This window comes from Astatotilapia calliptera, chromosome 3, assembly GCF_900246225.1.
Source record: "Astatotilapia calliptera chromosome 3, fAstCal1.2, whole genome shotgun sequence".
Taxonomy (NCBI): domain Eukaryota; kingdom Metazoa; phylum Chordata; class Actinopteri; order Cichliformes; family Cichlidae; genus Astatotilapia; species Astatotilapia calliptera.
The window spans coordinates 12085921-12104894 of NC_039304.1; the positions used below are offsets into that span (position 1 = coordinate 12085921).

The 18974-nt window shown below is 42.5% G+C and overlaps 1 protein-coding gene across 1 annotated transcript; it reads left to right on the forward strand.

The window, feature by feature from the left end:
• The first annotated feature begins 307 nt into the window (after nt 1–307).
• Nucleotides 308–16175, forward strand: sepsecs (Sep (O-phosphoserine) tRNA:Sec (selenocysteine) tRNA synthase). Its single transcript, XM_026161820.1, has 12 exons — nt 308–502; nt 5489–5602; nt 5681–5835; nt 8172–8290; nt 8457–8615; nt 8787–8940; nt 9059–9161; nt 9259–9388; nt 11737–11828; nt 13589–13682; nt 13811–13901; nt 15626–16175. The coding sequence occupies exons 2-12, from the start codon at nt 5489–5491 to the stop codon at nt 15852–15854; spliced, it is 1440 nt and encodes a 479-aa protein (XP_026017605.1). The 5' UTR covers nt 308–502; the 3' UTR covers nt 15855–16175.
• Nucleotides 16176–18974: the final 2799 nt, after the last annotated feature.

Sequence of the window (18974 nt, forward strand, 5' to 3'; positions counted from 1 at the left end):
TCTGTTTAAAAACCACAGTTATATTTTAAAGAATGACGGTGTGTAACTGTGACTTTATTTAAGCTACTGGCTTCTGCTAAAAGTTTACTTTGACCAAAATCTTAACTTTCAAATAAAGTTAAGTGTTTTTATTTATTTACTGTAGCAATAGATAATAATAATGAATAATATATATATATATATATATATATATATATATATATATATATATATATATATATATATATATATATATATTCCTCATCAAAAACAGAATTTGCCATAAAAGTTAAAGCTGACCGGCTTGCACATTCTATTTCTGCAGGCGGCCACCGACCGGCTTCTCTTCTCTCTTCACGCTGGAGCATGACTTTGCACGGCGTTGACCACGTGAGCAACGCTTGGTGGTCACGTGAAGGCGTCCTTCAGTCTGTCTGTATGCTACTTTCTCATTCAGATGTGTGCGTACATGTCTGCGGTTTGTTTGGCGTCCACGTGAAGACATTTTTTGGAAAACCGCGAGGTAAGAGCACGCACCGTGAGTTACCAGAGCGTCTCTGACGAAGATGCGCCGTGTTTTATTTTCCGGCCCGGAACACATTAGCTTAGCCTAACTTAGCTTGGCGGAGCTAGCCTGTACTCTGTTCCTAAGCAAACTCTGGATTGAAACCAGACTTCTAGCACTGAGTAAGTTAGCACTCGTATAACACAGGGACAATTTTAGGCTCAAACGTTTAGGTAGGGCTCAGCTTCTAATGGGGAAAACATTCATTTAGTGTTACATATTGCAATTTTTACATGAATCAAATAAGAATAGTTAATGCATATATGATATATATAGTTAATACAGCGCTGTAACTATCACGAGTCGTATACCACGAGATATTTTATAAAGAAAATAAATAATGACATAAACTGCAATCGTCAATTCGTTAGAAGGATGACGATTGCAGGTGATTTAAACAGGTCATTTCACTTGCACCTGCTTTAGGGTGGGTCCGTAAACCTGAGGGAAAGGCTCAGTCATGGTGACCAGAGTTTTCCTGAGTAAGGCGGAAACCGATTTGCTGCAAAGCACATGTGACGATAAACATGCACAACATTGTTTCAGCCTCTTAACAGAAAGGCTGCCACTCCATGTACCTGTACAAGAAGCAATCTGATAATAAAGTTGCTTTTACATACAGGTTTTTGAATACAAAGCCTCATTTTGCTGTAAGGAGTCAACAGAGGGCATTAGGCATCCCATTTCAAGTGTGCTACTGAAAAGTTTTCCTTTTAATTTCACTACCTGTAAATAAGGTAAATGAACATAGTAATTGTGACATAAGTTACTGAAAGGTTTGGAAGAATCCACATTTAGCACACTGCTTAGTTATGTGAAACATTAATCAGTGAATGCAGGCAAAACAGAAGGTACCTTGGCTTGATAACAGCGTGGTAGACTTTGGTCACTCATCCGCTCTTACTGGTTTCTCTTCACTGACATCATCCTGCTTTTGCCCTCACTCCCCGTCTCTATTTTCCTCTTAGTCTTTATGCTGTCATTAAAAAGTACATGTAACACTAAAACAGTATTTAAAACCCAGTGAAAGGCATAAACTGATCCATATTAATTATCCATCTATGTCAATTGCAATGTTCAGATTCAGTATTGCACTGATACTGATATATGAGGTAAAGCAGCGGCCCCCAACCTTTCTTGTGCCACGAACCGGTTTAATGTCAGACAGTATTTTCACGGACCTTTTTTAATGTGTCACAGATAAATACAACAAAATAAAATGATACGACCAAGACAGCAACTGTGGTATTTTGTAAATATAATAATAAACGCAAATTCACTGTGTAATTGTGTAACTTTATTAGCAGCATCCTCCTGAAATGCACCAACAACATTGAGAGTAACATCCCCCTCTCTGCCCCTTAATGCTCTCTGGTCACTGTGGTAATGCGTAAATATTTATTTCAAAATAAGACACACAATTACAACACGGGAAAAGACCCAGAAAACGATAAAGTTCACACCCGAGCCTCAACTCTCACGGCCCGGTAACACACGACTCCGGTCCGTGGCCCGGGGGTTTGGGGACCGCTGAGGTAAAGCCCTCTTGACTTTCTCTCATTAGAATCCAGTTATATGTTAGTTTGTTTTAATCATTTATTTTAGAAAACACATTTATCAATTCATGAAAAAATTACATTTATAATAAACTGTAGTTTCTTTAAATTAGTTCTTTAAATAAACAAGCTTAGCTCCACCAGAATAGAAAACTTTGACAAAGTGAAAAAAACTGGCTCATCATCTCTATTCTAGACTATATTAGCTAACATTTGTGACACTATTTTGAGAATAAATATACTTAATGGTAATGACCCTGCAGCATCGGAAAAATTTGCACTTTTGCTTGCTAACGTTTCAGTTGGTGTTTTAAATCCGTGCCGGCTTGTGTCATGAAATTACTTCTTCATCTCCTTTCTGTCACGAATTTCATCATAATATTGGGAATGCTGGACTTTTAAACCTGTTCTCCTTCTAATCTGATGTCTCTGATAGACGTTTTTCGGAATATAACCTTAGAAAAAGATGTCTAATAATATTAAAATATGTTATTAATACGGTTATTTTTAGGGGCGCTAAGATAAAATTTAGGGATGCGTTGGTAAAAAGGTCTGGTGTAACTTTGGCATTTTTAACAAACCTGTCCCTTTATAAAACATTGAATGAGCAGTTCGTCATGAGCTTCGTGCGATAATAATTAGTAAACTTACCTAATGATCGCGAAAGTTAAGAGTTACAGTAAAAACACATCCTTGGTGCCAGTGTGAAGGAACGGAAACTGAGGAGTGCTTTGCTCCTACAACAGGAAGAAGCCACATTACCGCAGTTTGGCCTTTATGAACATAAACAGACGATTTTGTCAAAGCTTGAAGCAAAAGTGAAAGATTTCAAACCTTTTCACTTTTCATAAATGTTATTATTTATCCGGAGATGGACCCCAGAAAAGGAGGATGCTCTGAGAGACTGCTATGACACCACAGACTGGGATGTGCTCCTGAGCCCACATGGTGAGGACATAGAGGGGGCGACACACTGTCTTACAGACTACCTCAACTTTTGTGTGGACACAGTCGCCCCTGCTAAGACGGTACGGTGTTATCCTAATAACAAACCGTGGGTAACACAGGAAGTCAAAGCTGTCCTCAACATGAAGAAGAAGGCTTTCAGGAGCAAAGTGAAGGAGGAGATGAAAGCAGCACAGCGGGAGGTGAAACGCTGCCTGAGGGAAGCAAAGAACACCTACAGGAGGAAGGTGGAGCAGAAGTTGGAGAGGAACAACATGAGGGAGGTCTGGAATGGTGTGAAAACCATCACAGGCCACAACACCAAGAAAAGCACAGTGGGGGGGACTGTGGAGAAGGCAAACGAACTCAACTTCTTCAACAGGTTTGACCAGCCCACAACCCCCCCACCCTCACCTTCACTACAGAGTCCTCTCCCCACTCTCCTGCCTCCCTCGCTTCCCCCCCTTCCTGACACCATGACACCCCCCTCCTCCAATCCCTCTCTCAGCAGCAAGACATCTCCCCCCCTCCCCTCCTCCCAAACACCTCCCAGTGTCACAGTGGATCAGGTCAGGAGGCAACTGAGGAAGCTTCGCCCCAGAAAGGCAGCAGGCCCAGACAAGGTGTGTCCTAGGATGCTTAAGGCGTGTGCTGCTGAACTTGGGGAGCCGCTACAACGAGTCTTCAACCTCAGTCTGCGACTGGGGAGAATGCCCGCCCTATGGAAGACATCCTGCATCGTCCCGGTCCCCAAAAAGAACCAGCCCAATGAGCTGAATGACTTCCGACCGGTGGCACTGACGTCACATCTTATGAAGACTCTAGAGCGGCTCTTCCTCAACCTCCTCCGACCACAGGTACAACATGCCCAGGACCCACTACAGTTTGCATACAAGGCGGGTGTCGGAGTGGAGGATGCCATCCTGTACCTCCTACACAGAGCCCACTCACACCTGGATGGGGGAAAAGGCACGGTCAGGATCCTGTTTCTTGACTTTTCCAGTGCCTTTAATACCATCCGGCCCTGTATGCTTCAGGAAAAACTGAACAGGATGGAGGTGGACCCCTGCCTGGTGGCTTGGATCTCCGACTACCTCACCGACAGACCACAGTACGTCAGGCTGAAGGACATCACGTCTGACACTGTGGTCAGCAGCACAGGAGCACCACAGGGAACTGTGCTGTCCCCTCTTCTCTTCACCCTGTACACCTCTGACTTCTGCTACAACTCTGAATTATGCCACATTCAGAAGTTTGCAGATGACACGGCCATCATGGGGTGTATCTGGGATGATCGGGAAGAGGAGTACAGAAGTCTGGTGAGGAACTTTGTCGCATGGAGTCACACAAACCACCTGCAACTCAACACCTCAAAGACTAAGGAACTGGTTGTGGACTTCGGGAGGTCCAGAGAAGGTCCACTGCCGGTTCAGATAGAGGGGGAGGAGGTGGAGGTGGTCAACAAGTACAAGTACCTCGAGCTGTGGGTGGACAATAAACTGGACTGGTCATGCAACACAGAGCACCTGTATAAAAAAGCCCAAAGCCGACTGTACTTCCTCAGGAGGCTGAGGTCTTTTAACATCTGCAGGAAGCTCCTGAGGATGTTTTACCAGTCGGTGGTTGCTGGAGTACTTTTCTATGCTGTGGTGTGCTGGGGGAGCAGCACAGCAAAGAAGGACTCATGCAGGCTGGAGAAACTGATCAGGAGGGCTAGCTCTGTGGTCGGCATGAAGCTGGACACTCTGGTGACAGTGGCAGAGAAAAGGACATTAAAGAAACTGCTGGACATTATGAACAATGCTGGGCATCCTCTGCACATGGCCATAAACAATCAGAAGAGTCTGTTCAGTGACAGGTTGCTTCTCCCCAAGACAAGAACTAACAGACTTAAAAACTCCTTTGTCCCACACGCCATCAAACTGTTTAACTCCTCTCTGGAGGGGAGAGGGAGGGGAAACAGGAGGACAAAGGAGGACAAAGGAGGGGGGAACAACTAAGCTGTAGTGCCTCTTCACCTCACTGTACAATACCTTTGTGCAATACTTTTTGTAAATAGTCAACAGTGCAATAGACTCAATACTTGAAATGTGCAATTCACTTGTATTTTTATTTTTTATTCCTATTTATTCTATTTATCCCCTTTGTATATTTTATTTATATTTGTCTCTGTATTTATATATGTGTGTGTGTGTGTGTGTATGTATATATATATATATATATATATATATATATATATAAATAACAATTCTGTAACTGTAACTTCGGTCGTTGCTGTGCTTTTTTTGGAAGTCGAATTTCCCAGAGGAACCCACCCGAGGGATTAATAAAGTTCTATCTTATCTTATTTTCCCCTATTGGTTAATTTTGTGAAATAAGCATTTGTAGAACGGTTTGGACACCCACTGCACTGACTTACCACAAAGTTGTGTGTTTAACACAGATGAACAGCGACAACTTTAACCTGAGCGAGAAGATTGTGTCACCTTCCTACATCCGTCAGGGATCGCAGGCTCGCCGTGGCCATGAGCAACTCATCAGACAGTTACTGGAACAAGTACGCTCAAAGCTTTATTTTGTTTCCTCATACCACTGCAGTGAAGACACTTCCTCTTTCATGTTGTGTGTGTTGCAGGGAAAGTGTCCCGAGGAGGGATGGAGCGAGAGCACTGTTGAGCTCTTCCTCAGCGAGCTAGCTGTGATGGACAGCAACAACTTCTTGGGTAACTGTGGAGTAGGAGAGAGAGAAGGCCGGGTGGCATCCAGCCTTGTGGCAAGACGACATTACAGGTTCAAGTTTGCCCGCCAGGCCTTATGCGTTATTAGCGATTCACTTTTAAACCCCGAGTGATGGATTGTGAGGCAGATAAAAAGCAAGCGGATCTTTTGTTGTTGTTGTTTTGTCTCTACGACAAATATTTCGTAGTGCAGGATTGTGCTTAAAGCGATTCTGATTTAGAATAGTTGGAAGAAAAACACACTCTGCGCCCATCTCTGTCACACTTGGAGACACACTTTTTTATGTTGCCTACGTACATCACCACAGTGGATTTTAAATAAGACAATCAAGGTGTGATTGAAGTTAAAACTTTCATTTTTAATTTAAAAAAAGTATTTTAAATACTTTGCTTTAACTGTTTAGGAAATAGTTGGATTAAAATCTTTTGCCGTCAGTGACTGGATGAAGTGTAAAAGCCATGGACATGGTCTTCTCTTCTCGGTCAGGCCTTTACCTCAGCCACCTTCAGTTTGTGCTTAAGTAACTGAAAAGCTGCTCTGTTGGGCTACGATCAGATGACCACCTTGGCGATTTAGGAATATCCAGTTTCTTTGCCATGAGAAACTCTTGGTTGCTTTTGCAGTGTGCATTGATTCAACATCTATTTGCAATGTTACGTACTCGATTCCTTTGGCAGCTATGCAGTACAGTACTGCTACTCTGCCGTACATGCTGGTTTCATCTGTCCCAGGATTTTCTCCATGTCCGTGCAGGCTCTGTTAGATGCTTTCTTGTAAAGTCTGTTCTTCCCGTTCTTGAGTGTAACCAGCAGCACATCACTGTAAACCCTCCATATTTTTGTTCATAAATGCATCTCTTGATTTTGGACTTTGTCAACGATATGCCTACCTCCTTGAGTGTTTTTCATTTGACTTGAAGTTGTGAAGTTTTTTTCTTAGCTATGAAAAGAATTTGAAATATTTCCTAATTAAAGTCTGTGCTCTTTAAGGCCTTTTGGTGTTGCTGGGGTGATCAGTGCATGGCTTCTTTCTAAGAGTGTGCCAGATTGTTGAATGACAGCTAAAAATAAAGAAAAAGATTTTCCACATCTTTGACATTAAGAGTTCCAGTGCACAGATACCACATTTTTTGTTAAACCCCTTGAATTAAAGTTAAACGTCTAAAGTTAACTGACACTCTGATTGTCACTGTGGTGGTATATAGAGGCAAAACTACAAAATCTGTGTCATCATCCACATGATTATGGGTCTGACCGTCAGCCATAAATTGGTTTGAGGTCAGGATGCTGACTCGGCCGTTCCAAAACCATGATTTTCTTTGTTTCAGCCTCTGTGTGTTTTGTTTAATTGTTTTATTGCGTGCACCAAGCTTTTCTTGTTCTAAAGTTATCTTTTAAAATTTATTTTATGAGGCTTACACGTTGCTCTGCAGTTTTGTTGTGATTCTTTGTCACCTCCAAACTTGGTGTGATCCTAGGGAGAATTGGGGGAGCTGTGCTATACACACTTCAGACCTCATTTCCTTAACAGGAACACTTGATTCCAGGTTGCTTTTGGGGAACGGCTAACTGAAATTTACTGTGTTTGATAAAGACATGAAAACTTTTTGTGTGTTATTAGTTTAAAAAGACTTATGTTTGCTTTTTGAACACATTTCATGAATAATAAGTGCAAAACCTTTTGTAATTCTAATAGATTTTGTTGCAGTTTGTCTGTAACGAGGTAAAAGCACCTATACTGATATACAGATAAGGACAAAATTATTAGCCCCCTTATGAAATGTAATTGGCCTTTTTAACAGAACAAGTGATTTTCAATGTAGCATTTATAAACATACCAGTTTTCTTCAGTAAACAAACTTTACCGGGGTGAATATTATTAGCCCCCTGAAAATCAAGAATGTGCTTTAACTTTGTAACGCTCACTGCTTGTAAAATCAAGGTAAAACTGAAAGTTTTCTTCCAATTTACATACAGTATAAAAACGTCAGAGTTTGAGCTGTCACTTGAAAAAGCATCATTCCAAAAACAATAAGTTTAGAGAAAAGGATTTGTTGCAGGAGATGGATAATGATTTTATTTATTTGTGCAAAGTAACATGAGCGTCCAAAGTAAAACAGGATGTTTGAAAATGCTGCGTTTAACAAAAGAAGGAAAAAAATAAATTGCTTGCTCTGTTTACCTGGGCTTTCAAAATACTTAATAAAACAAGGATGTTTCATAGGGGAGCTAATAATTCTGTCCTCACCTGTATCTGTGGGTTTTTTTTAAATTGGCCTTGCACGCAGATTTATTACACTGGGCTGTGAAATGTCAGCTTTGCGCTCATCACGGAGTTTAGGAGGTCGTTTAACTGCTCGTGTTGTGACATCCAGCTGTTTTGTCTAGGCTGATCCACGGCATCGGCCGGTCAGGTGACATCGCTGCTATTCAGCCTAAAGCTGCAGGATCCAGTCTGCTTAACAAACTGACCAACTCAGTTGTCCTGGATGTTTTAAAGCTTGCAGGTGTGTAGCTCTTATCAGTTACACTAGTATTTGTGATAAGGTAGATGTTAAATTTTGCCTTTTCCTCCCAAATGTCCACTTGGTAAAGTGTATGGAAGTCTTTATGTAGAATTAACGAAAGGTTTCGAAGTCTTATTTTCAGTTGTCTGCTGCTTGTGCGTTACAGGCGTCCGGAGTGTGGCCAGCTGCTTCGTGGTACCCATGGCTACAGGGATGAGTTTGACTCTCTGCTTTCTGACCCTTCGTCACAGGAGACCCAAAGCTCGCTACATCATTTGGCCTCGCATCGACCAGAAGTCCTGTTTCAAGTCTATGATCACAGCAGGTGACCATATGACTCGTATCCAGTGTCCTGTCAACCTTACATCCTGATCAGCGAGCACGTCTGTGTTTGAAATGTCATGGATCTTGAAGGGTTCAGATTAATTGTGAAAGTGTTTCACTTTATTGCCATCTTTAAATCGTTTGCTTACATTAAGACTTACTGTTTTCTCAGGCTTTGAACCTGTGGTCGTGGAGAATGTGCTCGAGGGTGATGAGCTGCGGACAGATTTGGAAGCAGTTGAACGCAAGATTGAGGAGCTCGGAGCTGAAAATATCCTGTGTGTTCATTCAACGACTTCTTGCTTCGCCCCACGGGTCCCTGACAGGTCTTGTAAGCTTTCATTCATGCCCTCAGGAAACATAATGTATGTTGCTTGTTTTGGCTCATGGTGTGGGAATAAGGTATGCACCATTTCTAATACTGTTTGTTTTGGGGTCTTGCAGGCTTGAGGAGCTGTCATCTCTCTGCAGCAAGCATGACATCCCCCACATAGTTAACAATGCATATGGCGTACAGTCGTCCAAATGCATGCACCTCATTCAACAGGTATCAACACTCTTCACTGCACAGTGCATGTAGCAAGTTGATCTGGAGCTCACCTTTGAATGCTACGATGTGATTTTCTCGGATTGTCTGTCATCAGGGCGCTCGTGTGGGAAGAATCGATGCCTTTGTACAGAGCCTGGACAAGAACTTTATGGTTCCAGTAGGTGGTGCTATAATTGCAGGCTTTGATGAGTCGTTCATACAGGAGATAAGCAAGATGTACCCAGGTGAGTGTTAACGCTCACTGGTATGAAACAATAACCAGGTGGGCATGTGTACCCATGCAGATTTGTGTATTTACATAAAAGCAAATGTTTTGAAAGTTTCAAAGTGTAGAGCACAGTTTTTAGTTTTTATGCACTGCCATATTTTAGTAAATTGGTAATAAAGCATGAAAATGTTTGAATGATTCGTTTTCATGCTTAAACATAAGATGACTGTTCACAAACATAAAAATCCTGCAGCCCACTTTGTGTTTATTGTGCCCTACTCTGATTAACACGCAGGGCTGCAATCAAGCATTTTATTCTTGATCTTTTGTTGATTTCCTTGTTCAGGGTGCTACAATCATAAAGCAGTAAAGTCCCCGTCGTTTCTCTATTAGCTTTGAGGACTTGTTAACATGTAAATGTTTAATAATAAATATATTACAGGAATTGGAAATGAAAAGAAAAAAGTCCACAGTCCATCGAGAGGCACTGGGCTATAAAATGGGATAACTGATGTAGTATGAAGAAACAGGGTCTTGTTGTTGTTTTTGTTCTTTTTTGTTGTTGTTTGTTTAACTTCAAACCTTTTCAGCACAAATTTCCCTCTTTCCTACTTTTTCTTCTTGACCCGAGACTGCAAAGGCAACCGCATTGTTCCCGTTCTAAATGTTAGATCCATGATTTCTAACAAAATCTCACCACTAGTGCATTTTAACCATCATCGCTGAAACTGGGGTGCATTTCATTGGGACTGTTGATGTCCCCATGGTAACTGAATTCGCTACAATCCTACCTGCACTGTTCTCACACTGTCACAAATCCATCCAATCAGAGATGGTATGAACTTTGCACGAGGGAACTGGGAGGTTAAAGGCCAATGTTTAAACCAGCTGCACTGGACAACTGTGTTGTCACTGCCATCAGATTATATCTAGAGAAGTTCATTGACGTGCTTTTTAAACATTTTGGGTAACTCTCAGAAAGCAGCAGTAAGACTGTGCACTGCTCTGTGTGACTAATCGGAATCTGCCTAAGCCAGCTTTTCACTTTGGTTCATTTGTTTAATTTTCTCATGCTGCAGTTGAGCTTCTGTCAGTGCTTGGAAAGTGTCCAGCTCTGATACCTTCCACTAACTGTCATCTGTGGGTATACTGTTACACATTTTCTTTTCTGTCAGGCCAAATCTGAACTGAAGTTATACCAGCTCATAGAAAAATGACACCAGGCCCGCTGTAGAAATGCACAGGACTTTGCATTCAAAACACTTTAGGTTCATCCCGCCAGCAATCAGACCGATGAACCCTCAGTAACCCCGGCAAGCGTCTTATTTTATTTTCGGTTTTTAGTTTCTTTACTTGTCAAAAAGACACTAAATAATTTCACCAAAACCTCAAACTATCAGGGTCAAACTTATTACCCGATACTCCAGTGGGATTCAACTCAGGGCTTTATGCAGGCCAGTCAGGAGTGACGTATGTTTTGATTTGTTGTTGTGCTGGAAGTCAAAGCGATGCTGACTGCTTGAGGTTTTTTTCCTGCCACCCTGATGAGATCACAGTTCCAGACACATTGCAGCGTCCCCGCAGCAAAATACTCCCACCACCGTGTTTCACTTTGGGGACTGTTCTTTGGGTCGTATGCCTCTCCCTCCAAACACGAGCAGCGTCTCTGCAGCCAAACAGCTGTAGTTTAATCTCATCTAACCAAAGCCGTGCTTCCAGTATGCATAGAGTCCTCCTCCAGGCTATTGTTGGGATAGTCCAGTCTGGCTTGAATGTGACTCTTCTGACAACGTGGAGATTTTCTGTGTCTGAAATCTCGAAGTCAACAAAGACTCTGCGTTTAGTTGTCGTGCAGCTTCCCTGCCTGGACGTCTGTGTCCTGAGCTCCATCGCCCTTCTACAGTCCTCGACACACTGCTCTGAGGCTCTTGATGCTTAACAGCGTATTTGAAGCATATGAATGTCAAAAACTGTTTAAAAGCCTGCACTCATCTTCTTTTACTCTCCTGCCCTTTCTAATTGATCCCAGAGGTGGATGCGTGAAGCACAAGCCGGCTAACTCATTCACCAATGTGTCAGCAGCTGTTCTGGGGCATTTTAGACACATCTCTCTAATTTTCTTTCAAGAGTCTTTGAAATGTTTTCCTTCCTACCTCTGCCGGGCTTGTTGTGTACTGTGTGAAGAAACTCTGTTGTTGTGTGCAAACAGAAATCTAGTGTGTTTAGAAATGTTATGTTATGTTTAAATCCTGTCAGGGGGCTAATAATTTTATCCTCATCTGTGTAAGTCAAATTGGATTGTTGTTAAACATTAATAACAAGCTTCTAGTTCAGTTTGACAGCAGCTTCTGGCTTCTCTTCCAGGGAGAGCATCAGCCTCACCTTCCCTCGACGTCCTCATTACCCTTCTCACGCTGGGAGTCTGTGGCTATAAGAAATACTTGTCAGAAAGAAAGGTGAGAGTGGTGCACACGTCACCTTTTTATACGGCTAAAAATAGTTCCTCACTTAGTTAAACGTGGCTGTTATGTCTGCTGGATGTTTCCAACATGTATGATGAGAACATTATGGGACTGCAGGAGTATCAGGTGTATATTGTAGTCGGTCTGAATATGTCTCTGTGCCATGTCAGCATCTTTCCTACTAAAAATGGCAATAACTTATATAAGTTGTATTGAGTTGCAGTTGGCTATATGTTACAGTTTTCTGTGTGTGTGTCCTTTTTTGCTTCACCTGCGTTCTCACTGATGATAGAGACTGTGGACTTGTGTGTAGTGAGCTCTGTGAAGGAAGGAGTCCACTATAGAAAGATAAAATTGATTCTTTGAGAGTTTGAGAAAACCTCCCCTGGTGGCTTCCTGCTTTAAAGCAGAGTTGCTCACAATGCAGCATCCTCCTCTTTAGATGATCGGCACTGCAGCATTCTCTCTCCTCTAAACTGCTGCTGCGCCGTAAATGTGCTGCAACTGAGAGAATCTGTTTGTCCTCACACTCAGAGCACAGAAACTCGAAAAGGAATAACACTTTAAAGTAGAAGTTTTTTTAGAAATTACCCCGGATTCATATACAGAAATTACACGTATTTAAAAATGATGCCATACAATACTCAAAGTGGGATATCGGTGTACAACCTAATCCGTAGCTGAAATGTATACCTAGGAGATTCCTGTGGCCTCTTGCCTGACCCGACACACCATCAGAGCTTATTGATTCCTCTCGGTCCACTTTATGCATAATTAATGTACAGAACCATTTTTTTCCCCATAGAGTCTGCAGAACGTCTCTCCCAGAATCACGAGCTTTTAATAATTCAAGCGTTTCATCTGTTTAGGTTCATTTACTGCCTCGTGTGTACCACCGGTTTAGATAATGTCTGCATAATGAAAAGAAGAAACGGGTGATGCGCGTGCTTTTGTTTTAGTCGGGGCGGCCTTTGACTCGTCACAAACACAAACTTATTGTCCTGCACTCTCACCACCACTTACGCTGTTCCCCTCCTGCAGCATAATAAAGTCATCCTTTGTTATTAGAGGACAATGGACACTTAGAGACACTTGACATCATTGAAATGCTGTTTGTGTTTGACTCTTGACAGGGAAAATATTTTCCCTCTTGATGCTTTCAAACAAGGACAGTATGAGTCAGCAGAGTGTGCCCTCGCTCACACACACAGACGCAGTGAAAAGAGCTTCTTTGGGGAATCTGGAGCTGGTAGCTAGCAACAAACGCACTGTGTTTAGTTGTCGTGTAGCTTCCCTGTTTGAACGTTTGTGTCCTGAACATCATCGTTCTATTTCAGTCTTCCACACGCTGCTCTGAGACTCTCGGTGCTTAATCAGCGTATTTGAAGCATGTGAATATCAAAAACTGTGTTTAAGAGCCTGCAGTCCTCTTCTTTTACTCTCCTGGCCTCTCTAATTGATCCCAGAGGTGGATGCGTTAAGAACAAGCTGGACAGGAAATGAACATAGTGCTTGTACTGAAGCTTAGACTGAAACAGACACACATACAGGGTCAGGCAAATAGGGAAGAGTTTGGTCATGCATCCACCTGCTTTGTTGGAAGATTTGCTTGATTAGCAATAAAACCAAGGCTGCCGCTGCTGTTAAAATAAGGCTGTGTCTGTATGCAAAAAGGAGTATTGCAGTGCTATTTATAGATCTTGTGTGTTGTTCTGTGTCTTCATCCTTCTTGTGTGTATTGGCATGGTGTGCAGGAGATTTATTCGTTCCTGGCTGAGCAGCTGAAGAGTCTGGCTTCTGCACATGGGGAGAGGTTGCTTCACACCCCGCACAACCCCATTTCTCTGGGTAAGCTCAAAGTGCTGGTTACGTATCAATTGATCCTTACTCTGCTTTTCTGAAATGGCGTAAGTCTTTCTGGCTTTGCGTTTGGTCTCAGATGTTTACTGACTTCACTATGCTCCTCTCTCTTCCAGCCATGTCTCTAGATGGTCTCCAGGCCAACAGCGACAAGGCGGTGACTCAGCTAGGATCCATGTTGTTCACCCGACAAGTGTCAGGAGCCAGGTAAGGCCATGTTGATGATGTGGCCTGGAAATGGACATGGAGGGGGGAGAGAGAGAATAACAGGATAGGGGAGTGTGTGTGTCTGTTTGAGTGGGTTTAGAAAGATGTTGCATTTTGCTCGGCAAAATCAGCAATCAGGCAGATGGATCTGCTGAATACTGAGCAGCGGAAACTACTTTAGAAAATTAAGACAGCCCTTCCTATCACAGCCGCATCCTAAATAAAACAGGATGTTTCCATTAGATGTTGAAGGATGTGGTCTCCTCTGGGGCAGCGGGCACCAGCTCTGAAAGCAGCAGCATTAGTGAGGAGGATTTGTCAGTTTTTAACTGTTTCGTTCTCACTCTGTCACATGAATCGATGGATCTGCATAAATACACAATTTCAAATTAGGAGCATGGCCCCCACCACCCCCGCACATTTCATTTTGTGTTTTTTCTCTTTATAGTTTTCAATCGTGCATGAGAGCTAATCTAAATCTTTTATATATCCAGAATAAAAGATTTATTTGGGTCATTCTGTCACGATTGTTTATAGTGTTGTTTGGAATTTAATGCTCCCAGTTGGATTTTTCCAAGGTCCTAGTGTGAAGTGTAGTCAAATGTTTTAGCCTTGTACGTCCTGAGCATGTTGTGTTTTCATAAAAGAAAAGAAATGTTTAAGATTTGAGTTTCGTGAACAGTTTGCAGCTGTGGACGTGGCATTAAATGAAATGCTCTCAGAGCCAAACATGAATGGGAGGCACCCGGCTTTGCATTTTCACATCAGTAGTGAGCTTTTCTCTTCTCCAGCTGAAGAGATTAATAGAGATCTTCATCTGATTCTAGTGCATTCTGCTGCCATTGTGCTGCGTGCACAGTCCTTATAGCTGGGCAGTAATTGATTTCACATTAAAGTGAGTCTAAACTCTGCTGACAGTGGTGAAACCTTGCCAGAATTTATGGCCACGATTATTATTTACAGTATTGCAGTTGAAACCAGGTGAAGTCCCCGCACATCCTGGTCCAGCACATTTCAAAGGTGCTCTGTTGGATTGAGATCTGGGGACTCTGAGCTCAGCTCATTTTCATGTTCAAGAACTCCGTTTGAGATTATTTGAGCTTCATGACGTGTTGTAAGCAGCCCTCAGAAGATGGGTCCTGCACACTGTGATCCTAAAGGGATTCACGTGGTCAGCAACAATACTTATTGTAAGCTAAAGTTTTTAAACAATGCTTATTTGGTACTAAGCGGCCCAAAGTATGCCAAGAAACCACCACCAGCTGCCTGAACAAAGCAGGATGGATCATGTTGTTTATGACAAATTCTGACCCTACCATCTGAATGTTGGGCGTATGGTTGTGTGGGAAGATTCCAGCAGATCAGCAGTTTCTGAAATACTCAGACCAGCCCATCTGGCACCGGCAAACACGTCACATTCAAAGCATCTTAAATCACCATTCTTCCCAGTTCTGATGCAGAGTTTGAACTTCACCAGGCCTTCTTCCTAAATTCTCTGAGTTTCTGCCATGTGACTGGCTGATTAGATATTTGCTTTAAGAAGCACTTGAACAGGTGTACCTAATTAAGTGGCCCATGAGTGTACATTGCAGTGTTGGTTTTATTTGTGAGACATGTTGATCTGCGGTAAATATTGCATAAAATAAAGAGGTTATTTTTGTTGTTTTTTACATTATTGTTAAAATCCCGTTGCTCTGTGTTACTATGTTCACTCGTGTTTCCAGGGTGATACCACTGGGCAAGGAGCAGACCGTAAGCGGACACACGTTTCGCGGGTTTATGTCCCACTCGGAGTCGTACCCCTGTCCTTACCTCAACGCTGCCTCCGCTGTGGGTATCACTCGAGAAGATGTGACGGTCTGCATCAAAAGGCTCGACAAATGCCTGAAAACTCTGAAGAAAGAGGGCGGTGCGGTGTCTTCGTCGGACCAAGAGGTCTCTATAGGAGAGTGACTGAACTGAGGCTGAACATTTCAACAGGAAGACTTTGACCTTGCGCTGCCTTCATGCAGTTCTTTCTGATTTGGACTGTGTGTTTGTGTTATGAGTCATTACTTCTGGCAGTGAAACACTGTCCAGGTGGTCATAAACCAAAATAATGCAAGCACGTGTCACTGATTAATTCCCTCATCAAGTGATAATAGGACAAAACGTGCATACACATGCTGCTTAGGAGCATCTGGTCATAGACCAAATGTATGCAAAGACTGTTGTTGACTGTGTATGTTTAACTTTAATTTAAAGCTAATTACACATCCAGCCTTTACAAAAGGACCTCTCATGTGTCTCTTCTTTCTTTCACTTTGAAAACCATCTCTTTTTCTCGTACACTTCCCCCCCCCTCATCATTACATAAAATAGTGCATCTTTGTAATGTCATATGTTTTACCATGCCTTCTCCAGTGTACGGTAACGTGATGCCAGCGGTACTGAGCCATTAACTCTGTCTGAACCCTTTTTATTCAATAAGCTCATTTATTTTTAGGCTCTGCAACAGATCACACAGAGCAGATAATCAATGATGTACATCAAGCACAGATCACTCACGTGTCCAGCAAAACAAATACTCACTGTTAGTCTCGGTAAGAGCCCGTAATGTTCGCAGCATTAAAAGGACAGTTCATTGTGAAATCGAATTAACACGTTTGTCCCTCTGGCCTGCTGTGTTTTATCTGTGTGGAGTTTTCCTCCTACTAAACTGTAGCCATCAAACAAACCCCTCTGCAGAAGAAAGCAGAGATATGAGGCTTTAACTCACCCAAAATCAGGCAGCTCACACCAAAAGAAATTAAGCTGGAAGAATGACGAATGATGAATTGTCCATTTAACAATTTAAGAGATCTGTAATTAGATTTTAATTGCGTGTTTTGCTGTTATGGAGCAATGGGCAAATTGTAATTACACTGAGAGCTTCACCAGGGACTTGATCTTTAATCACATCAGGCTTCACTGTATTTGCGGAGTTCAGCAGTTTTCTTGAGTCTTGTGTGTTAATCCCTTTGCTTTGTAATCACAATCATTGGGAAGCACAGCAGGTAGTGGCCTCAGGCACAAACATTCACTCCTGCCAACTCCCGTCTAATCCATATTTCAAGACTGCATTGTCCAAGTCCCTCCATTCTCCATACATTATCAAGAAATACTGCGCTGTGAAGAGTCCGGGGCAAGCCTCCGCAGCAGTGCTGGGCCCAGGTGTGCTTGTGTCCACAAATGTACACAGTCAGCAGCTGTATGAGTATTTTTGTTTTTCCAGCTGCTACACGTTTCCTGACCTGCATTGCTAAATGCTAAAAGCAGCAGCAGAGCGAATCCAGCCAGCAGCCTTTGAAAGCGGGCTGAGCTCTGATAGATATGACTGCTGTATCAGCACACTTTCACTGTTCCAAGCTGTACTGAGTCGTTAACAAAACAGTGGAAAAACACCGCATGCTGGTACAATGCAGCACTCTGAAGAGCAGACGTGGCTTTCACAGATGATTTTTTTTAATGAACGCAGAAAAAATGTATCTCTTCATCAGCTTTAGTCTGAATTAATAAGTGATCAGGTGTGGGTGGATTTTGAAGTGCATTTGCTGTGCACTGATATAATATTGTCGTTTTTGTTTTATATTTTTGGACTCTGGATCTCGGGTGACTTATAGGGGAATTAATAGTTTCTTTAGTGTGTAAATCAGGTAAGGATTTCAGTGAAAGAGAACCTTGCATAAATCATTGCTCCCCCCCCTCCGTGCTACCAAAGAAGTAATCGAAGTGAAAGTGGTTTCAAATTTCCAAAGCCACTTACTGCTTTTAAACCCAAAATACTATATACCGTCATCGCTCCTCACCAAAAAAGACAACCTTTAAATATACTACTCCTGAGTCTGCGCTGCGCCCACTCAATCATAAGTCTTAAGTACCCCAGGGATGTTGCTGCATGACAAATGGCTCTTCTCTTTCGGTTGTCTGCTGCTGCCAGGAAGAGTGCAGTGATGATGGAGTGCCAGAGTGGCACAAAAAAAGGGCCGCAGATATGCAGACTGGTCCCAGAAGGGCAGCGATAGTAGATAAACAGGCGGAATATAGTTCAGGGAAAAGTTTGCTTAATTGGCTGAATCTGGCTGTTTACTGAAAGTTTTGATCACTCTTGAGGTGCATGATGTTTGAGTGTTTTCTTACATATTTAATCTTACTGCATTTCAGTGCAAACCTGGTCTTTCAGTGGGCTTTTTTGAACCCTCCACTTCCATTTGAATCATTCCATACTGGGTTTCCTAATGTGGGAATTAAGGGTCCACTTCTGGTTCAGGTCTAACCTTCAGAAAGATGATAGGCACTCTTTGATATGATGCAGAACTGAATCTGAGTCACTCAGCCTTAAAGGTGCTTCACAGTTGGTATGAGGTGCTTTTCCTCAGCATCTTTCTTTGGTCGGCACCAAATGCCAGTTAAAAGACTTGTAAACGAAAGAAACAAGGAATCTGCTTTAACTAACTATGGTGAGTGACATCAGTACTGCATGGGTGAAGAAATGGTGCACAGAGTGTTGTAAATGCAAAAAAACCCAAACCATTGAGGGACCAAAACCCAAAAAAGTGTGTCAGGGAGGAGAGCCACCCAGCGACTGAGCACTGAGCTCTTGCTAGTGTCACTGATTGGAAACGAGCAACAGCTCAGTGCCCACAGGTCAGACACAACAGGCCGAAAAGGAAAGAGGGTGGAGTGAGTGGTCACAAAAAGCCCTCACCTGTGTCTGCATGTTCAGTGGAACACAGTGGATTTGCTCTAGTGTTTACGCTGGACTGCTGCTCTTCTTGCTTCACACTGGTGTTTGTGGGGTTCACAGGGACTTCTGTTGTACTGAATCAGTCACTAAGACAGGTTCTTACGTGAAAACTGGCAACAAAATTTCTAGCTGATCTGTGTTATTTAACATGTATGTGTCATAAATGCACATTTGAGAACATTTGTATATATACCATCCTTTCTGAAATATTTGGACAGGCCAAGATTTGATTTTGTGAAGCAGTGAGTGCAGATAAGTATGGTGCATGTACTCCTTCAAACATGCAGATCAGCAGCCATCCTTATCTG

Excerpts from the sequence above, each read along its gene's own strand:
- sepsecs (XM_026161820.1), top strand. The coding sequence starts at position 5,489 with ATGAACAGCGACAACTTTAACCTGAGCGAGAAGATTGTGTCACCTTCC. Across the intron at positions 5,603-5,680 it reads TCAGACAGTTACTGGAACAA|GGAAAGTGTCCCGAGGAGGG; the intron begins GTACGCTCAAAG and ends TGTGTGTTGCAG. Across the intron at positions 9,162-9,258 it reads GCATGCACCTCATTCAACAG|GGCGCTCGTGTGGGAAGAAT; the intron begins GTATCAACACTC and ends GTCTGTCATCAG.